Genomic DNA, 24,240 nt, shown 5'->3' with positions numbered 1-24,240 from the left:
GACGCGCGTCCGGGGCGTGTTTTACAGACTGACGACTCCGCCTTTCCTCTGCTGATTGGCTGAATACAAAACTGTTAGGGAGTTTGAATTTACCGCCCTTTCGGCTTCTTCTGCAGTTCATTTGACTCTAATATAACTTCTCCCCAAATGAGAATTATCCCAAATACAGTCCATAGATAAAATCCACCGAACACTAATGTGTTATGTAAGCAGCTTTCCAGATCTCCGTCATTATCTCCCCAGTCGCTTATTCCTGCAGTCTATGTACAGATCAGTTCCACAGCTACAAGCAGGAGGTCCGTGCTATAACATGATCTTACATTTTCACAGAGAAGCGGCCTCATACTCAGGCGACAATGTCCGCTGTGTGGAGGGATATAAACGGCTTCATCACCAGCCAGAGTATGAAGATTGCTGAGTAGTAGCGCAGAGCAGGCACGGGATGATGAGAGCAGTAATTAGGCAGCAGTCACACGGCCGTATAACAGGGGCGGGGATCGCATACAATGCTTCGACTGGCGGAGGCTCTTCCTGACCGGAGCGAGAGGTGCATAGCAATAGAAGCTTAGAAAGAGCAAAATCCTTCAGATATTATTCAAGTAAAGACTAGTAAAAAGATCGAGTAAATAGAGAAACCTCAGGGAGACTTGTTTGGTTACCCATGGGGTGTTTGCAAAACCACTAATAAAAAAATGAATAGAAAAACCGGAGAAACAAGTGGGGTATCATGCAAAACAATGAGAAATATTTATTTGGGTACAAAGACATATGAGATACAAATATTGTATATAAAAAAAGAGGAAAAGATGACAGATGCAATAGACTTCTGGCAGAAAAAAAAACACTACAGACCTGTGTAATTACATATGGGTAAGTAGCACCCGGCTACCAAAATCATAACAATTGTAGTCACAACCATGTAGCCATTCCATCAAATAATAATTATTGATATATAAAGTGCTACTATGTAGAAGGATTTTCTTTTGCAAAAAGCAGGGATTACATAGCAAAAACACAAGAGTTTAAATCAATGCAGGGATAAAGTGCCAGCAATGCAAGGGTCTGGATCTTTTAACAAAACCTTAACAAACTTACACAATTACACTGCCCTGCTTAAAAAAACAAAACAAAAACAACTCATAGCAGTTGTACTCACAAACAGTCATTTCATCAAATATTAAGTATTGACAAGTGCTGCAATGCTGGAGGATTTTTTTGGAAAAAAACAGGGATTACATAACAAAACAGAATAAAATGTAAATCAATGCAGGGATAAAGTGCCAGCAGTGCAATAGTCTGGAGTCCCCCCAGGAGAGGTAACCGCATTTTGCGTGTCACAGAACAGGCTTCCTCAAATCAGAAGTGAGGGGTGTTTATTCTATTCATTCTAATTTTCTTTAGGTATTTAATCCCTGTTTTTTTGCAAAAATATTCCTCCTGCTTTGTAGCACTTTATAGGTCAATCAATACCTATTATTTGATGAAATGACTGCATGTTTGTGACTACAATTATGACTTTTTTAGCAGGGTAGTACTTACCTATATACCATTCATGTAATTAAATAGGTATGTAGCAGGTTTGTTGCCAGATCCAGACCCTTGCACTGCTGGCACTTTACCCCTGCATTGATTTAAACTCTATTTTGGTTAGTTATGTAATCCCTGTGTTTTTGCAAAATATATTCCGGCTGCATTGTAGCACATTATATATAAATGCTTATTATTTCATGGAATGACTTTATGGTTGTGACTAGAGTTGAGCGTGGTTCGCGGTTCGAGTGATTTTGGGGGGTGTTCTAGATCGAACTAGAACTCGAGCTTTTTCCTAAAAGTTCGAGTTACGTTCGAGAACGGTTCAATCATCAAAAGCAGGGCTTTTTACAGCTACAGTGTGCAGGGAGCCATCCCTGGCAGCCTGCGGTAAGCTGGTAACGAAGATAAATATCCCAACAAAGCGCTTTGCTTGGTAACTCGATATTTACCCTAGTTACGTGTGCAGGGAGCCGACACTTCCCCGCTCAGCTCGCTCCGCCCCCTCCTGCACTCGGCATGTACACACACACACACACTCACACTCACCTGTCCCCAGCCATGCAGTCCCCGACACTGACGTCCTCAGCGCCACATGGCCCCGCTAGGCTCCACCCACATCGCACTCCGCCGCCAGCACACATGGCCCCGCTAGGCTCCACCCACCTGGCACTCTGCACAGATTACCCCGCTTAGCTCCACCCACCTGGAAATCTGCACACATTACCCCGCTTAGCTCCACCCACCTGGCAATCTGCACACATTACCCCGCTTGGCTCCACCCACCTGGCACTCTGCACACATTACCCTGCTTGGCTCCACCCACCTGGCACTCCGCACACATTACCCGGCTTGGCTCCACCCACCTGGCTCTTCGCACACATTACCCCGCTTAGCTCCACCCACCTGGCACTCTCCACACATTATTTCTCTTGGCTCCACCCACATGGAACTCTGCACACATTACCCCGCTTAGCTCCACCCACCTGGCACTCTGCACACATTACCCCGCTTGGCTCCACCCACTTGGCACTCTGCACACATTACCCCACTTGGCTCCACCCACCTTGCACTCTGCACACATTACCCCGCTTAGCTCCACCCACCTCGCACTCGACACACATGGCTCCGCTCGGCTTACCTGCGGTGATGAAGTCCCGCCCTCACGACCTCAGCACTGTCACTGTTTTCCATGGCCGCCGCTTGTCACATCTCCTGCTCAGGCTTCCGACCCAAGAGTGTGACTAGCGGTGACGTCACAGGCTCTCGCGATACTTGGCTGTGAAAGCGGCAGTCATTGAAGTCAGTGACCGCTGTGCTGTCAGCAGTCCAGGAGATCGTCACCGCAGGTAACGTACCTCGCTCCTGACAGCAGCACTTGTCGTGCCCTGCAGTGACATGGGCTGACCTATTGATGTTAGCTCAGGTCACTGCATTGCTCTCCCAGCCAATGGGGAACATTCTCTTCTTCATTGACAGTGACATTGACTATGGTATGGATTGTCATGGGAACCGCTTGGATTACAGCAGACCTGGATTTGTTTTTCTTTCTCATAAATTGGTGAAAGAGGGAATGCTTTGGGGAGTGTTTTTTCAAATAAAAATGTGTTTCTCGTCTATTTTTTTTTTATTACTGACTGGGTTGGTGATGTCGGGTATCTGATAGACGCCTGACCTCACGAACCCCAGGGCTTGATGCCAGGTGACATTACACATCTGGTATTAACCCCATATATTACCCTGTTTGCCACCGCACCAAGGCACGGGATGAGCTGGGGCAAAGCACCAGGATTGGCGCATCTAATGGCTGCGCCACTTCTGGGGCGGCTGCGGCCGGCTATTTTTAGGCTGGGGAGAGTCCAATAAGCATGGACCTCCCTAGTCTGAGAATATCAGACCCCAGCTCTCTGCTTTACCTTGGCTGGTGATCCAATTTTGGGGGGACCTCCACGTGTTTTTTTTTTTAATTATTTATTTAATTTAAAATAACAGCGTGGGGTGCCCTCAGTTTTGGATTACCAGCCAAGGTGAAGCTGCCAGCTGTGTTCTGCAGTCTGCAGCCGTCTGCTTTACCCTAGCTGGCTACAAAAATAGGGGGAACCCCACGTCATTTTTTTTTTTAATGTATTAGGTTTTTTTTGGTAAATACAAGGCTAAGCACCCCTTAGTGCCACATGAAAGGCACCAAAGGGTGCAAAATTACAAAATGCAGGAGAGTGGAACATTATGTTTCTTTCTGCCATTATAATGACAGAAAAGACTGATATGAAGTGTACAAGCACAAGAAAATCACCAGAGCGCTCTACGCTGTGAAAAGCAGTAGAAAATGGCACTGGAGTGAACATGTGACCGTCTCATGTAGGTTGAAGCTCTGGATCCTGGGTAAATTTATGTATTTTCCTTCCTTTAGTTTTTTTGCAGTACGCAAAAAAAAGGAAGGCGCACGGATGACAAACGGATGACATACGGACCGTATGCGGAACGGAAACGGATGCCACACGGATGCACCCGTGAAAAAAAGGACCGTTTTTTGCGGACCGCAAAAACTGATCGGTCGTGTGAATGTAGCCTTATTCTGATCTTCCGTTTATAAACAGCAGGCATAAATAAGTGAATAGCGCCCCCCCAGCGTCAGAAAATCTCCGGGGTTTCAGGGGGTAGGTGAGACCCTGGAGATCATGATTCAGGCCATTTTTTGTGGTCCCCGCTCACGTGATCACCGGTATACACCGTATACAGATGATCACGTTACAGTAAAAGACATAAAAAATTATTTATCTCCCATCTGGCATGAACAAACATGTCAGATGGGAGATAAATCTCCTTCTCGGTCCCCTCCGGTCCCCCGCTGTCACCAAAGTGCCCCTCCGACCCCTCCCGGAAATCCAAGATGGCCACGCGCATAGCAGCGCGCCGGCCGCATTCACCCTACTCCTCTGTTTTCTGTTGCATGTGCCATGACACATTCGACAGAAAACTCCTCCCCAGGACCTGCCAGGTCACCCCCTATAACCCCACCGGTGTATCCCAGTGTTCCACAGTACCTGTGTAGCAATGATCCCCTGCGGCTCCCTCCTTCACAATACACGCTGCCGCATGCACAGAGCGGCTGTCAGCTCAGCTTCTTGTGTTCAGACACAGTGAGTGGCAGTAACCATGCATCTGTAAGTACTGCAATGCCCTGCTCATGAGGTAAGGAACATAGCTGATCAGGAGAGCTGTACTACATTTCCAAATGGAGGTACTTGAATTTATAGTTGCCCTGCTGAGCGACTACCAAACATGAGAGTCTGTTATTTGCCACAAGTAAATACATCTAAATAAAGAGCTCTGTTATTTAGTATTCATTCAGCTGAATAATTGGACTTAAAGGGGTATTCCATCTCCAAGATCCTATCCCCAATATATAGTAGGTGGAATAGCAATAATATCAGCAAATACCAATATTTGTAAATGTAGAATAGTTCTCCTGATTAGGCATGCCCTTACCTCATGAGCAGGGCATTGCAGCTTTGGTAGCAACACTTATGACATGGACTCTGCTGCTGTGCACCCGGGGAAAGTGGGTGCAGATTCATTGCACCCACACTCCTCACATGGAGGGTCTGCACTCCTAAAAAAAGGGTGGATATGTTCCCTGAGCGTGTCCCCCCATATTCTAGACGGTCCAAAGTCATCGTGGAACTCCCTTATTTTTTTTCCTTACAATAAATTGGTGAAAGAGGGAATGTTTTGTGGAGTGTTATTTCAAATACATTTTTTTTGCCTATTTTTTTGTTAGTACTGACAGTTTGTGATGTCGGGTATCTGATAGACGCCATGACATCACAAACTGCTGGGCTTGATGTCAGATGGGACTGATATGTGCCTGTTTTTATGTTCAACTAGCCATCTACTGTGATATATGGCACTTATGTAACTCTGGGATATTTTGTCCCTATGGGCAGCTGTATGCCCTATTTTACTGGATCACGGTGGTCGCATGCTACGCTGAGGCACTCTTGTCCTATCTTTACACCTCATTATAGATTTACTATATAGTGGGGCTCCTTTAGCTCGTCATCGCAGTGCAACGATATTTATGTTATGGGCATCTTTTTTTCACTTACCTATGGATTTGCCCACATCTAAGATGGCCGCGTGTGACTCGCATGCCCTGTGCTGCTGGGGATCTCGCGCGCACTGAGGAGCTCCAATCGGTGTGTGGTGACGCTCCCATTGTGAGCGTCACTTCCGCTGGGAGACCCGGAAGTGATGCGCGGGACTCGGGCATTGTCACAGCGCATGCGGCGCTCAAAACGGCGGTAATTAGGCAATGTCCACATGAGTATATATACTGGGCAGTAGTGTAGCTAGCGGGGGGCAGAGGGTGCCGCCGCCCCGGGCCCCGTGCTCAGAGGGGGCCCAACCGGAGCTGCAATACCATTAACTATATCAGCGTTCACAGCGCGCCGATATAGTTATCCTCTGCGGCACTGCGGAGGAGACATGATCTCCCTGCGCTGCTGCGGATGACAGAGCACACGCAGGACACAAAGTCCCAGCATGGTGACGTCATCCCTCAGCACCAAGTTGGGGGGGGGGCAATTTTCCCCCAGGCTGCTCTCCCAGCTATTGTAGAGGGCGGGCCGCCTGCTGCATAATGTCATAACACACATGGCCGCGCAGAGTGAATTGCGCGCGGCGGTGTCTCTTGTACTATGATGTGGCCGGCCACACTGACAGGCGCAGACATGGCTGACCGCCACATAGTACAGGAGACCCGGCCGCTGGCATGCACAGTGCGCGGCCGCTGGCATGCACAGTGCGCGGCCACGTGCATTATAATGACGTCATGCAGCGCGCGCTGCCTCCATCCAGTGTTGTGGCTGCATCCCAGTGATTAGAAGCTGCCTGGGTAGTGGGCGTGACCGGCTTTGTTGGTGGGCGTGGCCATGTTTCCTCCCGTCCACTATAATCATGTAGGGTTCGCCCCCCCTCTCCCCCTGCGCCCCCCCCCTCTCCCCCTGCGCCCCCCCCCCTCTCCCCCTGCGCCCCCCCCCTCTCCCCCTGCGCCCCCCCCCCTCTCCCCCTACGCCCCCCCCCTCTCCCCCTACGCCCCCCCCCTCTCCCCCTACGCCCCCCCCTCTCCCCCTACGCCCCCCTGCGCCCTCCATCTGGAGGTCTTACCTCGTCCCCGCTTCTATCATAAAGAACTCCAGGACACCTGGAGTTTCTGTCATCACCTGCATTGCCGAGGCCCCGCCCCTCCTGATCACATGGGCGTGACGTCACCACAGGTCCTTTAGTTTAGAGGGATTTACCATGGCATGAAACAAGTCTGTGGCTGCACGAGAGAGAAGTGTCCCCCAATCATCAAAAGTAAAAAACACCTCCAGTATGTGTCTGTTTGTATAGGATTGTTTCTGTCTTTTGTGTATGATTATTTGTATGTGAATGTTTTCAAATATGTATACACTTCTATGTGATTATATCTGTGTATGTGTCTGTATATATGTGTGTGTATATGGCTTTATGCAGGTGTCTGTATGTGTATACGGTTGTACGCAGGTGTCTGTATCTGTATACGGCTGTATGCAGGTGTGTGTATGTGTGTACGGCTGTACGCAGGTGTCTGTATGTGTATACGGCTGTACGCAGGTGTCTGTATGTGTATACGGCTGTACGCAGATGTCTGTGTATACGGCTGTACGCAGATGTCTGTATGTGTATACGGCTGTACGCAGGTGTCTGTATGTGTATACGGCTGTACGCAGATGTTTGTATGTGTATATGGCTGTACGCAGATGTCTGTATGTGTATACGGCTGTACGCAGGTGTCTGTATGTGTATACGGCTGTACGCAGGTGTCTGTATGTGTATACGGCTGTTTGCAGATGTCTGTATGTGTATACGGCTGTACGCAGGTGTGTGTATGTGTATACGGCTGTATGCAGATGTCTGTATGTGTATACGGCTGTACGCAGGTGTCTGTATGTGTATACGGCTGTACGCAGGTGTCTGTATGTGTATACGGCTGTATGCAGATGTCTGTATGTGTATACGGCTGTACGCAGATGTCTGTATGTGTATACGGCTGTATACAGGGGTGTGTGTGTGTACGGCTGTACACAGGTGTCTGTGTATACGGCTGTACGCAGGTGTCTGTATACGGCTGTACGCAGGTGTGTGTGTGTATACGGCTGTACGCAGGTGTCTGTAAGGAGATGTAGGCCCATCATACTGTGTATAGGGGAGGTGTAGAAGTATATTATGTATAGGGAAGGGGTAGAGGCATCTTACTGTGTATAGGGGAGCCATGGGAACATCATACTGTGTATAGGGGAGGCATAAGGGCTTCATACTGTGTATAGACGAACTGTACATGGGAGGGACATTATTAAATGTTAAGTGGACACTTGGGAACCATTATTGTTATAGGGGCAGTCAGGATATTGTGACCGTGAAAGGCACACTGGGGGCTCTATTACTTTCTAGGAACAATATGTGGGCACCTTTCTAGGGCACTTACACAGGTCATTAATATTTTCTAGGGGGAAATGTTACCATTTAGAGGGCACAAATGAGGCATTTTACCATGTAAAGAGCACAGTGGTGGCATTAATATGTGGGGGGCACAGTGGTGGCATTAATATGTGGGGGGCACAGTTGTGGCATTAATATGTAGGAGGCACAGTGGTGGCATTAATATGAGGGGGGCACAGTGGTGGCATTAATATGTGGGGGGCACAGTGGTGGTATTAATATGTGGGGGGCACAGTGGTGGCATTAATATGTCGGGGAACAGTGGTGGCATTAATATGTGGGGGGCACAGTTGTGGCATTAATATGTGGGAGGCACAGTGGTGGCATTAATATGTGGGGGGCACAGTGGTAGCATTAATATGTGGGGGGCACAGTGGTGGCATTATTATGTGGGGGCACAGTGGTGGCATTATTATGTGGGGGCACAGTTGTGGCATTATGTGGGGGCACAGTGGTGGCATTATGTGGGGGTACAGTGGTGGCATTAATATGTGGGGGGCACAGTGGTGGCATTATGTGGAGGCACAGTGGTGGCATTATGTGGAGGCACAGTGGTGGCATTAATATGTGGGGGGCACAGTGGTGGTATTAATATGTGGGGGGCACAGTGGTGGCATTAATATGTCGGGGAACAGTGGTGGCATTAATATGTGGGGGGCACAGTGGTGGCATTAATATGTGGGGGGCACAGTGGTGGCATTAATATGTGGGGGGCACAGTGGTGGCATTATTATGTGGGGGCACAGTGGTGGCATTATATGGGGGCACAGTGGTGGCATTATGTGGGGGTACAGTGGTGACATTAATATGTGGGGGGCACAATGGTGGCATTATTATGTGAGGGCACAGTGGTGGCATTATGTGGAGGCACAGTGGTGGCATTATGTGGAGGCACAGTGGTGGCATTATGTGGGGACACAGTGGTGGCATTATGTGGAGGCACAGTGGTGGCATTATGTGGGGACACAGTGGTGGTATTATGTGGAGGCACAGTGGTGGCATTATGTGGGGACACAGTGGTGGCATTATTATGTGGGGGCACAGTGGTGACATTATTATGTGGAGGCACAGTGGTGACATTATTATGTGGAGGCACAGTGGTGGCATTATGTGGAGGCACAGTGGTGGCATTATGTGGAGGCACAGTGGTGACATTATTTTGTGGGGGCACAGTGGTGGCATTATGTGGAGGCACAGTGGTGGCATTATGTGGGGACACAGTGGTGGCATTATGTGGAGGCACAGTGGTGGCATTATTAAGTGGGAGGCACAGTGGTGGCATTACTATGTGGGGGCACAGTGGTGGCATTATGTGGAGGCACAGTGGTGGCATTATTATGTGGAGGCACAGTGGTGGCATTACTATGTGGGGGCACAGTGGTGGCATTACTATGTGTGGCAGTAAGAGGAGCATGGTTTTTGTGCCACACAGCAGGTGCAGTAATAGGGACACACACGGCAGCAGCGGCTCAATATTGGGGTGACGGCAGGATGAGGGGTTTGTGCAGGTTGGGATTAGATGGGGTTCGGTGCCGGAAGTGTGAGGAGTTACATGTGTCTTTGTTGTAATATCTGTAGATGAGTTGTGGCTGGAAGAAGTCGTCATGTCGGTCTGGGCCAGATGGAAAACACAGAAAAGGTGAACAACTCCATCCGAAAGAACGTCAGCAGTAAGTCGCCATCTATAACTGCACTGTGACCTCTTGTATGTGCTGCAGCACCGATGTCTACCTCTATATAGTCACCATATAGCGGTAATATCAGTGTCATCTGCTGAGGTTCCACTATGCCCACGTTTAGTCTGCACCACCGTAGTTATCATGGTTACCTGGTAAGGGGCCCACTCAGATGTTTTGCCCCCCCTTAGCTGAAACCCTAGCTACGCCACTGATATTTGGGGTTCACTATACAGGGTCACACTGCCCCCCGAGGAAGCATCTTTGCGAAACGCGTCGGGGCTTCCCCTCTCCATTACCTGGACCTTTGACACGGCGATCATACTGGCATTATAACATGGGTAAGCAATTGCTCCAACTTCAAACATTGGATACTGATAGCTAGATGTATACATGCCCTGTTGAGCTGTTATCAGTTTGATTCTCTGCACTATATATCATGTTCTGCAATGTTGTAGCTGTTATTAGTATACATTATGATGCTGTTGAGGTCCTAGTCTGGGACACCTCTGACTCTTTTTGTATCCATGTCACTGTTATTTGTTTTATGTTTGCATCTCTTATAACAGTGCCCCTATTTATATAAACTTTGCTATATTAATATAATTTTGGGTGGGTCTATGTTATTTATTATGTATGGCCTTACAAAACTCATTTTTCTCCTCTTTTTTGCTATTTTTTAGCCTGGGGTGACCTCTACATTGGATCCCCAACCACGGTAAAGCTGCCAGCTGTGGTTTTCAGGCTACAGCAGTCTGCTTTAATCTAGCTGGCTATCAAAAATAGAGGGACCCCACGTCATTTTTTTTTAACTATTTTTTTAAATAAAAAAAATTAATGGGCTTCCCTGTATTTTGATTTCCAGCCAAGGTAACGCAAGGCAGATGGGGGTGGCAACCCGTAGCTGTCTGCTTTAACTGCGCTGAGAATCAAAAATACAGCGGGGCGCTACGTCATTTTTTTTAATTATTTATTTTTACAGCATTGTCATGTCAGGCAATCAAAATACAGGGAAGCCCATTTTTTTTTAGTTATTTAAATAAATAATAAAAAAAAAATATATATGGGCTCCCGCAGCATTTTTTGTATTGCTAGATAAGGGTAATCCAAGCAGCTACTGGCTGCTAACCCCCTCTGCTTGGTGTTACCTTCACTGGCAATGGAAAATCCAGGGAAGCATTTTTAATTTTTTTTTTTCCCCAAACAACTAAAAAAAAAAAAATGACATAACCTTCGCCATATTTTTGTATGCTCGCCAGGTACAGTAGGCATCTACGGGCCGCCCCCAACCCCAAGCTGCCTATTTGTACCAGGCTAGGAACTAAAAATATAGGGAAGCCCTTTTTTTAATTATTTCATGAATTTCATGAAATAATTAAAAAAAAAAAAAAAACGACATGAGCTTCGCCCCATTTTGGTGTCCAGCCGGGTACAACTGGACAACTGGGGATTGGAATCCGCAGCACAGGTTAGCCCGAGTTTTCTGGGCGCCTCTACTGCAAATTGCAGTCCGCAGCCGCCCCATAAAATGGCACTTTCATAGAAGCGCCATCATCTGGCGCTGTATCCAACTCTTGCAGCTGCCCTGGTGATGGTGATTTGCTGGGTAATTATGAGTTAATACTAGCTTTGTTTTCCTAGCTAGTATTAAGCCAGAGATTCTTAATGTGAGGCAAGTTTGACCTGGCCATTAAGAATCTCCAATAAAGGGTTAAAAAAAAGACACCACACAGGGAAAAAATACTTTAATAGAAATAAATACACAGACACATTAGAGACTCCATGTTTATTACTCCCTCTCACCCCTCCACGATCCATGGTCTTCTGTCTTCTTTCTCCTTCAACCCATGCAGCTCTGCTACATCAGGCTTCATTGCATGGGAGAAAGACGCTGCTGCCCCGTGCAGAAATCACTCAGTGAGAGTGACCAAAGCCTGCCGACTGTTAGCTGTGACTTCACAGCCGGGTTGCCATAGCAACGGTGCTCCGATCACGTGATTCCCGGTGCCGCTATTCATCGGCTGTGACAGCCAGTCCTTGCATGTGGGCTGACTCTGTAAAGAGCGCCCCATGCAGGAACGGGGAGTCGTTCGTGTGCCAGAGCATCTCGCCAGTACACGGAGATACACAAACGATCACCGCGTACTGGAGAGATGCACTTACAGGACCTAGGACCAGGACATGACGTCTAGCCATCTGACCAGTCTGTAGCCAATGAGATAATAGACACGTGACTGGTCACATAGCTATTTTGTCGTCACGATAGGTCCTGTCATTATTGCTGGTTATCGGGAGGACGCAGCGATTACCGATAGAAAAGCAGCGGGAGACAGAGTGGAGGACGGATCGCGGGCACCGGTAAGTGTTATGGCAATGTTTATTAACTGTATGTGTACATTTATAATGTGTTTTTATGCGTTTGTGATTGCCTCCCATTGTTTCCTATGGGGTTCGAGTGGTTCGCCGAACCGAATTCGAACGCGGCCTCCGTTCGGCGAACCGACTCGACACGATCTGCAGCCGGTTGGCTCATCTCTAGTTGTGACTACAATTGTTATGACTTTATAGGACAAAAGGACTCAGAGCAAAATAACAGGCAGATGTGGAGGATCAGTTCTTGAAAGTGAACTTTGTGGCGATGATAAGACTGATATTGGAGTGATCAGGACAGATCTAAGCTCTAGACCGCTATGGACATGCGCACATGGGCGGTCACTTGTCTATGTGCGCACGTTGCGTTTTTTTCTGTGGAAATGCTGCGTTTTGAACTGCAGCGTTTTCAGTGCCAAATTGCATGCATTCAGCTTCCCCAGCAAAGTCTATGAGAAAGCTGAAAAATCTATGCACACGCTATGTTTGTGAACGCAGAGTTTTGGATGCCCAAAATCTCTGCGGAAAAAAAAGCAGCATGTCACTTCTTTTGTGCGTTGTAGCTGCGTTCTCCACACATTGAAATCAATGATGTGGGTCAAAACGCAACCAAAATGCACTTGGACTGCATTTTTGTTGCGTTCCGCATGCTTTTTGACAAACAAAACGCAGGTCTTTTCAGTCTCTCTGTCAATGTCGGTCAATCTCTGTCTGTGGATGTCGGTGAAAAAGCATGCGCAGTGAAAAATAAAGAATTCAGTCGCTCAAAAAACGTTACATGCTGCATTCCTTACGCCCAGCGGAAGCAACGCAGCGTCGGCCAGCGGAAGCAACGCAGTTACTTTTGGCACAATCCGTCATCCATACAAGTCTAGGGGAAACAGAGGAATCCATTAACGAATTCCACTGTTTTCCAAAAGTAGGGGGGGACCGGCAGATAAGGACCAGGGGGTATATATCCCAATCACCAGTCAGGGCCCATCATGCTCCAGATGGCAATGGAGCTGCTGGCTCCCTGTGGGTTAAGTGGACACTATAGGACTGATGACTCATAGATAACCCAGCAGACCTGGGAACTGGTCACGTGTGTAGAGACACGTCAGACCGGACGACAACCCAGTTAGCGTTGCGGTGGAATTGGCGCAACCCCGACCCCGTGTGTAGGGAACACGTCAGGCCGGATGGTGACCAGGTAGTGTTGACCGAGAAGACCGCTGCGACAGCGCCCTGTCGGCGACGTGTGTTAGACACAACAAGCCGAGCGGTCCTTCGATTAGCCTTTCTGGTCACTACGCTAATAGTGACGTGTGTAGAGGACACGTCAGGCCAAGGGATCACACCAGTAGCGTTGACTGGGAAGCCAAGGAGGATAATAGGTTCACACACCCAATCCTGGAACACCCTGTGAACTCCACAGGGGTCCTGGGGTATGCTGTGTATGTGCGTAAGAGGCACAACTGGACAGGTGACGCAGTGCACGTAACAGGCGGATTGCGCCAAAAGGTAAATAACGCAAGTGTGAAAGTACCCTTACCCGTAACTGGGCCAGTTTGGGATGTCACAGCGGCCTGGCCCGGTTCCGTGACCCCGACTGTGTCTATAAGAGATGAAGGGGTTGGTTGGGGACGTTGGGAGTAGTAGTTATTTGTAACGCCACCTGTGGTATGCGGCCAGTTGTTAGCAGCCGCTGCAGAATGTCTCTCTTCTGGGGCAGATGGTGATGCAGCTTAGGTGTTGCAGCTCTCCACAGGCAGAGCTAGGCCCCAGGTTGGGAGTGGCTGTTCAACCATGTGCGAGAGTGCAGGGCGCGGTATGGATCAGACAACAGAGCGGTTGCAGTTTAAGTTGTATACTGATTGATTTGCTCCTGTCGTTGGACTGCCAAAATCCGCTGTGATGGGCTCCAGCCGATCCCGGATAGTTCGGAGGCCTGAACCGGTGGGATGCTCCGTGAGGCCTTCCTTCCTGCGCTGTGTTGTGCAAGTCCCTGTGGCTTGGATCTACGCTGGGATCCGAGTCCTGGGGGTGATTATGTTCCCCGTCTCGTATAGCAGGCAGCGCGAGCCTGTTGATGGGTTCGCCCTTTGGTCACGACTCATGGCTCTATGTGCTGCTTTTCCCAGGGCACTGTTGTGGGCCAGAAGACTTGAAATCTTCTGCCAGACGAATTCTGCTGGCAGGCCATGAAGTGCCCACCAGCCTAGGGCTTCGAGATGTCTGCCAGTCATGAGTGAGATATGAGCTCTCTCCTCAGCGACCGTGTTCTCCTGCATCTCACTTGGTTCCGTTGGTTTCTAGACTGCTGTATGTGGCTCCTCTCTCCCCAGATCAGTTGCCCAGCCCAACTGAGCACCTAATTTAGTGGGTGGGAAGCCCCAGACGATGTGGTGACCATTCTAAATGACCCTACCTTAACCCTGTCCTGGTGAGAGGGCAACTGGCTTATGTATGTTTGTGGATTGTGAATGACCGGCACCGACCTCTTTCTTGCCCGGGATGATTACTGCACCTCTGGTAAGGCGTAGTACCCTGTGGTGACTGAAGCCTCAGGGGCACCACACATACACCCCATATAGCGATGTATATCCTCCCTGTACAGCTGTATGGGTCCATATGTTGCTTTTAGTGATGGGGGATCGAACTGGTGTTTTTTTCTTGTTTTGCAAATTGCAGCCAATCAGGATGGTTCTTAACTAAGAAGAGTGAACCTGAACTGTAAAGTTTGGGGGTCACACTGGGCAATGGGTGTTCGGGTCTCGCACCTGTACACTAGCTTTTACCTGTATGTCTGGTTCCTGTTTAGGTTTATGATCTGAATAAAGAGAATACAGAGCAGCCAATCAGGAAGCATTTCCTATGTGGCACTACCGGCCCATTACAGCCGCATCAAGTATTGATAAGGCTGTGATTAGCAGCTCACCACTGAGGAAGCAAAAACAAATAAATAAATGACTTGGGCTATTGCCCTATTTATGAGAGCCAGCTGAGATAAAGCAGCAGCTGTAGGCTGCAACCCCCCAGTGGTCTGCTTTACAGTGGCTGATTATCAAAAATAGAGAGGATCCCATGCAGGGTTTTTTATTAATTAAATGTAAAAAAAATACTAATATAAAAAGACTGACAGCACATCCACTAGGTGTGAACAGAAGCACACTGAAAATTCAACGTTACAAAAATCTGTACAGCAGCAAATGAAAAGCTAAACTATGTAATCATGCAGTGCCAAATTCTCTGTACTACATTCACCCCCGCAGGTCTGTGAGAAGCGGTGACGTCACTCAAGTCACAGGAGTTCACACCTGGAGACTCACAGGGTATCATGTGTGACGGCCGGTCACCTCTGCCAGATTGCGGGACACGGCGGCAGGGCAGTCCGGCAATCAGGTCACTGCAGTTCACAGCCCGAATATCACCACATCCGCTCCTCTCTACAGCCAGCAGCCTCACATTGTATAATTACACAGCAGGACCACACACAGGTCTGTTTAGCCGCATATACTCCTGAGTGCTCCCCATATACATCCATACAGGGCCATATACTGCTGTGCACCTTCCATGTTGTCTACATCCCATATTGTACTATTTACACCCATATAAAACTCTTTCATTGTAATATTCAGTGTTACTCCAAACAGTCCAGTATTAGTAGAATATGGAAAGCCCATACAGGGCTGTATACAGCAATATAGTGCGGACATATCAATCACTCCCGGCCTGAGAAGAGAAAATAAACCGAATCACCGCGTGTTACCGAGAACAAAGAGCGGAAACTCTCAGCTATAGGGCGGGAATTTCAAATTTAACGTTCAGCCAATCAGCAGTCAGTAAGGCTCTGGCTCCGCCCATAGACGCTATGTTAACCCGTTACTGCCGGCAATGTTCCCAGTTTTCTAGTACCCCCATATACGGTACTACTGTTATCTCTATATGCTGCATACGGCCATAAGTCTCCAAACGGTTTTGTATACTGACATTGCCATATAACCCCATAGTTCTGTATAATGCAGGATATTGCTAATCAGTACTACAAACCGCAATATTACGCAATACATCTGTATAAAAAGTACTTAACTACAACACTATATACCGCGTTATTGTGCTGTATACCCAGTTTCTCCAGAATCAAGCTCTGCTGTAGACAATGTGGTGGCTCTTAGAAGAGCCTTTGTGGTGTGGAGGATGGGAGCAGCGGTGGTGATCACTTGGCGCTGGTGTACTTGGTGACGGCCTTGGTGCCCTCGGACACGGCGTGCTTGGCCAGCTCTCCCGGCAGCAGCAGGCGCACGGCGGTCTGGATCTCCCGGGAGGTGATGGTGTGGCGCTTGTTGTAATGAGCCAGGCGGGAGGCTTCCCCTGAGATGCGCTCGAAGATGTCACCAACGAAGCAGTTCATGATGCCCATGGCCTTGGAGGAGATGCCGGTGTCGGGGTGCACCTGCTTCAGCACCTTGTACACGTAGATGGCATAGCTCTCCTTCCTGGTCTTCCTCCGCTTCTTGCCGTCCTTCTTCTGAGTCTTGGTCACGGCTTTCTTGGAGCCCTTCTTGGCGGCTGGGGCGGACTTGGCGGGATCAGGCATGATGAGAGTAACTAAAAATATCTTGTCACAAGATAAGAGAATAATAACCTTGCTCCTCCCAGAGCGGCCGTATTTATAGACCGGCCATGCAAATGAGCACTGATGACGACACATCACAGTTCCATTGGGTTAAAAAGGCATGTGACTTGTGGAACGTCACGATCACCGCCCCTGCAGCTCATTGGAGGATCCACAACTCTCATTTCCATGGATGACTTCAGATTCAGTCAATGACAGGAAAGGAGGGCGGAGCAGCAGCTTATAAAACACTCCGGAGCCGGCACACGCATCACATTACGGTTCTTTATCTGCTGATCTCCGAAAAAGCAACGCAGCGATGTCTGGACGCGGCAAACAAGGAGGGAAGGCCCGCGCTAAGGCCAAGACCCGCTCATCCCGGGCAGGACTGCAGTTCCCAGTCGGTCGTGTGCACAGGCTTCTCCGCAAGGGCAATTACGCCGAGAGAGTGGGCGCCGGCGCTCCGGTCTACCTGGCCGCTGTGCTCGAGTATCTGACTGCTGAGATCCTGGAATTGGCCGGCAATGCTGCCCGGGACAACAAGAAGACCCGCATCATCCCCCGTCACCTGCAGCTGGCTGTGCGCAATGACGAGGAGCTGAACAGGCTGCTGGGTGGGGTGACCATTGCCCAGGGAGGCGTCCTGCCCAACATCCAGGCCGTGCTGCTGCCCAAGAAGACCGAGAGCGGCAAGAAGAGCAAGTAACGCCGCTGATCCGCATCATCCACAACACAAAGGCTCTTTTAAGAGCCACCACCCCGTCCTCACAGGAGCTGGCGCCGCTGATCTCTGCTGTGGTTCTGTACATATATAGAACTGCAGCCATAATAAATCTATATCTCCGGGGGTATAAGCTGCACCCGGCAGTGTGAATAGTCCTGTGTATTATGAGGTTGGCACAGTGGCTGTAATTACTGGCACTAATGAGGTTTATCATCTGCGCTGTCACTCGTGTTCTGTAGGAAGCAGCGGTCACAGCACAAGGGAGTGTGAAATATCCACATACAGACACCTCACTGATGGTTCGTAATATGGGATTCTCTGCTCCGGTCTCTTCTACACAATCCTCTTCTCCATCCTCCATGTCCTGCAGTGGGAGGCGCTGAGTAACAGCCGCTGTTGTCCCCCTTTCTGCGGGGATTTGGGGCCGGTGATGGGCGCCGGGCATTAGATGGTATAATGTGGGTAGATGCTCCTCTACGTACGGCTCCTGATGACTCCACTAGTGCAGGGCGACCCTGTGTTCCTGTCCGCACTCCCCATGTGGCGGCGCAGTGTGGTACACGGACTCTGCCGCTCACACTGGATCTATATACAATGACTGCGAACAATCTGTGATCGGAAATCCCATCACTGTAACTCCAGTGTTATATACCCCCATATCGTGCCTCTATATAGAGCTGTACAGACTCCACACAGAAGCACGGCCGCCTCTGTGAGCACCGAGGTTTCTGCAATCATTGAACACATAATGTGAGCGGCATCTGCTATATGGAATATACGGAATAATAATGGAGATACTTGTGGATTTCCTGAGATCCCATCAGCCGCGACAAGGCGCCTCCTGTGCTGGCCCTGATCTCATCTGTTCCATACAGCAGCGGCGCCGCTCACATTTCATACACTCGGGGTTTGCAGACATCTTGGATCTTACACAGGCGCTGGATTCTTCTGTGTATTCTGCGGGTATTGGGCGAGTTCACACTTGCTGTATTCGGAGTCGCTGCTCACTTTTCTTTATGCTGCACAGACCCCATTAGAAGTCTGCATATAGCGCTGAATATAAACCTACATATGAAGTATTCACTCAGCCCCAGACCTCCCGCCTGACACCGCGGGGCACAGAGAACAGAGAGTGGAGAAACTCAGCCATTGTGCGGGAATTTCAAATTCAGAGCTCAGCCAATCAGGGCACATTACAATTCTGGCTCCGCCCACACATCGCTTTCCTCAGACGTTCAGTTTTAACACCTTCGTGCCCGTGATGAATCCAGTTGCCATTACAGAATAGAAATTTAAGGTTGGAGAGTTTACACCACTCTGGAGAAAGTATAAGCGGCTCTACATGGAGTATAAAGTGGTGTATGGAAGGAGAATACAGCACTATATGGAGGTATTCAGCTTTTATAGATGATAAACAGCACAATAGGAGTTTACAGCAGTATATGGAAGTATACAGCACTATGGATGGTGTATAGGGCACTGCACGGGGTATACTGTACTTTGTGGACGTATACACAACTATATGGAAGGACCCAATACTTTATAGATATACAGCACATTATGGAGTATACAGGACAGCGGTGAGATTATTTAGGCTGTCACATTTTAACGCGTTTTTTTCGGGGGCCCCAATAGAGCTCTGTACTGCTATAGAGGGCTGTATAACGTCCATACAGAGCTTTCTACTCATCATAAAGTGCTCTGCACTTCAATGTAATGCAATATACCCCCATATAGTGCTGGACGCCCGCTAATAGTACAGATCATGATAAAGTGCTGAATACAACCTACATATTTAATTTTCACTATAGCCAGAGCCCCTCCCGCTGACACCGCGGATCAGAGAACACAGAACGAGAGAAAAGCAGCCAGGGAATCATTCAATGCTCAGCCAATCAGCACTAATCAGGCCCCTGCTTCCGTCCACAGACACTAACTCCTTAGTGCCCGCGATGTTCCAGCTGCAGTTAAAGCAGAGGAGTCAGCAGTGATCGAGCGCAGCGCCGATCTCCCGCCCCTCTCCGCAGCAGCTGTAGCTTCTATTCAGGGCGTAAAATAAATCGACTGATCTGCTATAGAGCCCATATGGTGATTGCGCAGTGGATGCTTTTCTGCCCACGCTATTCTATAGTGTATACAGCAGCGCTCAATATATACAGGGGATGGAGGTTCTTGTCCTTCAAAGGGCGCAAATTTGTCTTTGCTGTGAGCAGATAGACCGGGTTTTCAGAACTCCTAATGCGGCTACTAACCAGCAATTTCATATGTCACAAATTTCCCCGCTAAAAGGGGATCATGCGACACCGGATCTGTGGATAAAGTGTAGATCTGCCCGATCACCTCGAATGCTCCACCAGGTTGTGGGGGTGAAGTCGCCTCATCTGTGAGAACACGTATGTGGAGCGGGATCGGCCAGTAATGCGTTAATCCGGGTAAAGAAACTTGTACTGGATTTATCTGTATTATCAGACACATGACAGATCAGTGACAGTTTCCAGCATTCCCCGGAGCACAGGAGATCGGCAGTCAGCTCACCCCACAGCAGCAGGACAATCGCGTGTAAAGAGGCAGAACCACGTGTTACAGAGCGGGAATTTCAAACTCGTAGCTCCGCCTCTGAAACCGTAGATTTCAGACATAAGAGCGCTCATACGTTTATTTTAACCCTTTGATATCACCGTATTCAGCTGCGGTTTCAGTTACTTTTCCATCTCCCGCTGCTGTCACCCTCCTGCCGTAATTGTAAACATCCCGCCCAATCGCTGCTCTCCGTCCATCTGATTATAACCTGCACCTCTGCATATAGGGGAGATTATATTCTGAGGATTCAGGTCTGGGGCAGCTCTACAATACTCAGGATACAGCGCAGTCCTGTCCTCCAGACCTGCTGCCCCCGCACACGGTGATCGCGCTGGATGGAGGATGAGCCGCCATTATTATTCTGAAGGGTTCTTCGGTGGCCGCCATCGATCCGAGACTATAGTGCCCAGGACGCGGTGATTACATGAGTCTATAAACCCAGTACAGTTCGTCCATCTATCCAGCTGCCTCATACAGCGTTATTCCTGGTTAGTATTCGCTGTACCCGATCACCCACACGGGTCTCATCCTAAAAATATCAGTAAGCAGCATCAACATTCATCTCCCAGCAGAACTTTGCTTTTCACTCTGTAGTAATCGCAGCACAGGAGGATATGGTCTATGCTCAGATATATCCATGTTCGGCTATACCCCCCTCCCCCCATCACACACCCCGGTGTTATATGTATAACAGCCACATGATAGATCAGTGAGAGCGAACAGCTCTGAACACAGGAAATCTGCCCTCAGCTCACCCCACAGCAGCAGGACATTGTAGCCTTTCAGGTAGATGTGGGTGGCTCTGAAAAGAGCCTTTGGGTTGTGAGGACAGAGTAAAGCAGAATTAACCCCCGAAGCCGTAGAGAGTGCGGCCCTGGCGCTTCAGCGCGTACACCACGTCCATGGCGGTGACGGTCTTCCTCTTGGCGTGCTCGGTGTAGGTGACGGCGTCACGGATCACATTCTCCAGGAAAACTTTCAGGACTCCGCGAGTCTCTTCGTAGATGAGGCCGGAGATGCGCTTGACGCCTCCTCTGCGGGCGAGACGGCGGATGGCAGGCTTGGTGATGCCCTGGATGTTATCACGGAGCACCTTCCTGTGCCGCTTGGCGCCGCCTTTCCCGAGACCTTTTCCTCCTTTACCGCGACCTGACATCTTCAAAGTAGTTAGAACAAAACAAGTGATAAATTGACGCCGACTCCTCCTTTATGTAGAGGATGGTCGGACCAGAAGGAGAACTGAAAAGATGACGCGCGTCCGGGGCGTGTTTTACAGACTGAGGACTCCGCCTTTCCTCTGCTGATTGGCAGAATACAGAACTGTTAGGGAGTTTGAATTTACCGCCCTTTCTGCTTCTTCTGCAGTTCATTTGACTCTAATATAACTTCTCCCCAAATGAGAATTATCCCAAATACAGTCCATAGATAAAATCCACCGAACACTAATGTGTTATGTAAGCAGCTTTCCAGATCTCCGCCATTATCTCCCCAGTCGCTTATTCCTGCAGTCTATGTACAGATCAGTTCCACAGCTACAAGCAGGAGGTCCGTGCTATAACATGAGCTTACATTTTCACAGAGAAGCGGCCTCATACTCAGGCACCAATGTCTGGTGTGTGGAGGGATATAAACGGCTTCATCACCAGCCAGAGTATGAAGATTGCTGAGTAGTAGTGCAGAGCAGGCACGGGATGATGAGAGCAGTAATTAGGCAGCAGTCACACGGCCGTATAACTGAGGCCGGGATTGCATACAATGCTCCGACTGGCGGAGGCTCTTCCTGACCGGAGCGTGAGAGGTCCATAGCAATAGAAGCTTAGAAAAAGCAAAATCCTTCAGATATTATTCAAGTAAAGACTAGTAAAAAGATCGAGTTAATAGAGAAACCTCAGGAAGACTTGTTTGGTTACCCATGGGGTGTTTGCAAAACCACTAATAAATAATTGGGGAAGAAAAACGGAACAACAAGTGGGGTATCATGCAGAACAATGACAAATATTTATTTGGGTACAAAAACTATATGAGATACAAATATTGTATATAAAAAAGAGGAAAAGATGACAGATGCAATAGACTTCTGGCAGTGGGAAAAAAATACGACAGGCCTGTGTAATTAAATATGGGTAAGTAGCACCCGGCTACCAAAATCATAACAATTGTAGCCATTCCATCAAATAATAATTATTTATAAATAAAACTAGCTGTACTACCCGGCTTCGCCCGGGTTAATATTGGCTGTTAAAATAGAATGTATTAACATTCCCGGGATAGAATGTATAAATAGAATATATTAACGCCCAGGATAGTAACTGTCTCTATGTTTCTCTCCCATTCTCTGTCTGTCTCCCCCTCTGTATATATCTCTCTGTTTCTCTATCTTTGTCTGTCTATCTTTCTCTTTCCCTGTCTGTCGGTCTCTTTATGTGTCTCTTTCTCTGTCTATGTCTCTTTCCCTGGCTGCATTGTGACACGCCAACATTCCATATAAGGGCATGGCCGCGCATTCTTCTGAAGATCTGGCTGCACTGTGGCTCCCAGTTCCATTCGCTGTTTTTTTGGCGAATAACTAAAGAGCGGAGTTAAAATTTCCCCTCGAAACATAGCCTATGACGCTCCTGGGGTCCAGAAGTGTGAGTGTGCAAAATTTTGTGGCTGTAGCTGCGACGGTGCGGATGCCAATCCCGGACATACACACACATTCAGCTTTATATATTAGATGATACTATATAGGAGGAATTTTTAAAAAAACAAAAATTAGGGATTACATAACATAAAACAGTTTAAATCAATGCAGGGATAAAGCGTCAGCAATGCAAGGGTCTGGATCTTTTAACAAGACCCCTACAAACTTAAAAAATTGGTACTGCCCTGATTTAAAAAAAAAATAGTTGTACTCACAAACATACAGTAATTTCATCAAATATTAAGCATTGACAAGTGCTGCAATGCTGGAGGATTTTTTTTTTTGCAAAAAAAAAGAAAAAAAACAAACAGGGATTACATACCAAAATAGAATAGAATGTAAATCAATGCAGGGATAAAGTGCCAGCAGTGCAAGGGTCTGGAGTCCCCCAAGGAGAGGTAACCACATTTTGTGTGTCACAGAGCAGGCTTCATCAGACCAGAAGTTAGGGAGTCAATTCTATTCATCCTATTATGTTTAGGTATTTCATCCCTGTTTTTTGCAAAAATATTCCTCCTGCTTTGCAGCACTTTATGTAAATCAATACTTAGTATTTGATGAAATGACTGCATGTTTGTGATTACAATTATGATTTTAGCAGTGTAGTACTTACCTATATACCATTTATGTAATTAACCAGGTGTATAGCAGCTTTGTTGCTAGAACCAAACCCTTGCACTGCTGGCACTTTATCCCTGCATTGATTTAAACTCTATTTTGGTTAGGTATGTAATCCGTTTTTTTTGCAAAAAAAAAAAAATCCTCCTGCATTGTAGTACATTATATTCAATGCTTATTGTTTCATGGAATGACTTTATGGTTGTGACTACAATTGTTATGACTTTCTGGGAAAGGAGAAACACGAGTTTTTGTAGTGCAAACAATACATAATTTATTTAGTGAATATGGTGACAAGGGCTTGAAAGAGTTAAGATGAACAATAATATTGTCATATATATATATATATATATATATATATATATATATGACAATATTATTGTTCATCTTAACTCTTTCAAGCCCGTGTCACCATATTCACTAAATAAATGATGTACTGTTTGCACTACAAAAACTCGTGTTTCTCCTTTCCCGGATATAATTAGGAGTTTGTGCCACCTGTGTGATCCCTGGATAGACAGGGACGCCGGGTATATGACTAGTATGGTTTTCTGGAAATCTGTTATGACTTTGTAGAACAAAAGGACTCAGAGGAAAATAACAGGCAGATGTGAATGATCAGCTCTTCAAAGTGAACTTTGTGGTGATAAGACTGATATTGAGGTGATCAGAACAGATCTAAGCTGTAGACCGCTATGTACCTGCACACACGGGCGGTCACCTAGAATCTTGCATTAATGGGTAAATGTACTTTATCACTCACTGCTCGCACGTGTCTGATCTCAGTGATATGGACCAAGATCAACCCGATTATTTCACGCATTGACTTCCAGCTCCGCAGTAATCGCGGTAATGGAGGATGGTTATAGATAGTTACCGACATTCCTATATAAACAGTCTGGTGCAGACACTAGTAGGAAACATTAGAGGATATAAG

At 47.8% G+C, this 24,240-nt stretch overlaps 2 protein-coding genes across 2 annotated transcripts; one reads left to right on the top strand and one right to left on the bottom strand.

The window, feature by feature from the left end:
• Positions 1-16,299: 16,299 nt before the first annotated feature.
• On the bottom strand, positions 16,300-16,680 carry LOC142246377 (histone H2B 1.1-like). The gene has a single exon (XM_075319425.1). The coding sequence runs from the start codon at positions 16,678-16,680 to the stop codon at positions 16,300-16,302; it is 381 nt and encodes a 126-aa protein (XP_075175540.1).
• A 337-nt stretch (positions 16,681-17,017) lies between these two features.
• Positions 17,018-17,404, top strand: LOC142246375 (histone H2A type 1-like). The gene has a single exon (XM_075319424.1). It carries the CDS (start codon positions 17,018-17,020, stop codon positions 17,402-17,404), a length of 387 nt encoding a protein of 128 aa, XP_075175539.1.
• The last annotated feature ends 6,836 nt before the right edge of the window (positions 17,405-24,240 follow it).

This window comes from Anomaloglossus baeobatrachus, chromosome 7 (genome assembly GCF_048569485.1).
Source record: "Anomaloglossus baeobatrachus isolate aAnoBae1 chromosome 7, aAnoBae1.hap1, whole genome shotgun sequence".
In the NCBI taxonomy this organism is placed as follows: Eukaryota; Metazoa; Chordata; class Amphibia; order Anura; family Aromobatidae; genus Anomaloglossus; species Anomaloglossus baeobatrachus.
Note: the sequence above shows the minus strand (reverse complement) of the source record. Positions and strands in the feature narration are given on the sequence as shown.

Excerpts from the sequence above, each read along its gene's own strand:
- LOC142246377 (XM_075319425.1), bottom strand. The coding sequence starts at position 16,680 with ATGCCTGATCCCGCCAAGTCCGCCCCAGCCGCCAAGAAGGGCTCCAAG.
- LOC142246375 (XM_075319424.1), top strand. The coding sequence starts at position 17,018 with ATGTCTGGACGCGGCAAACAAGGAGGGAAGGCCCGCGCTAAGGCCAAG.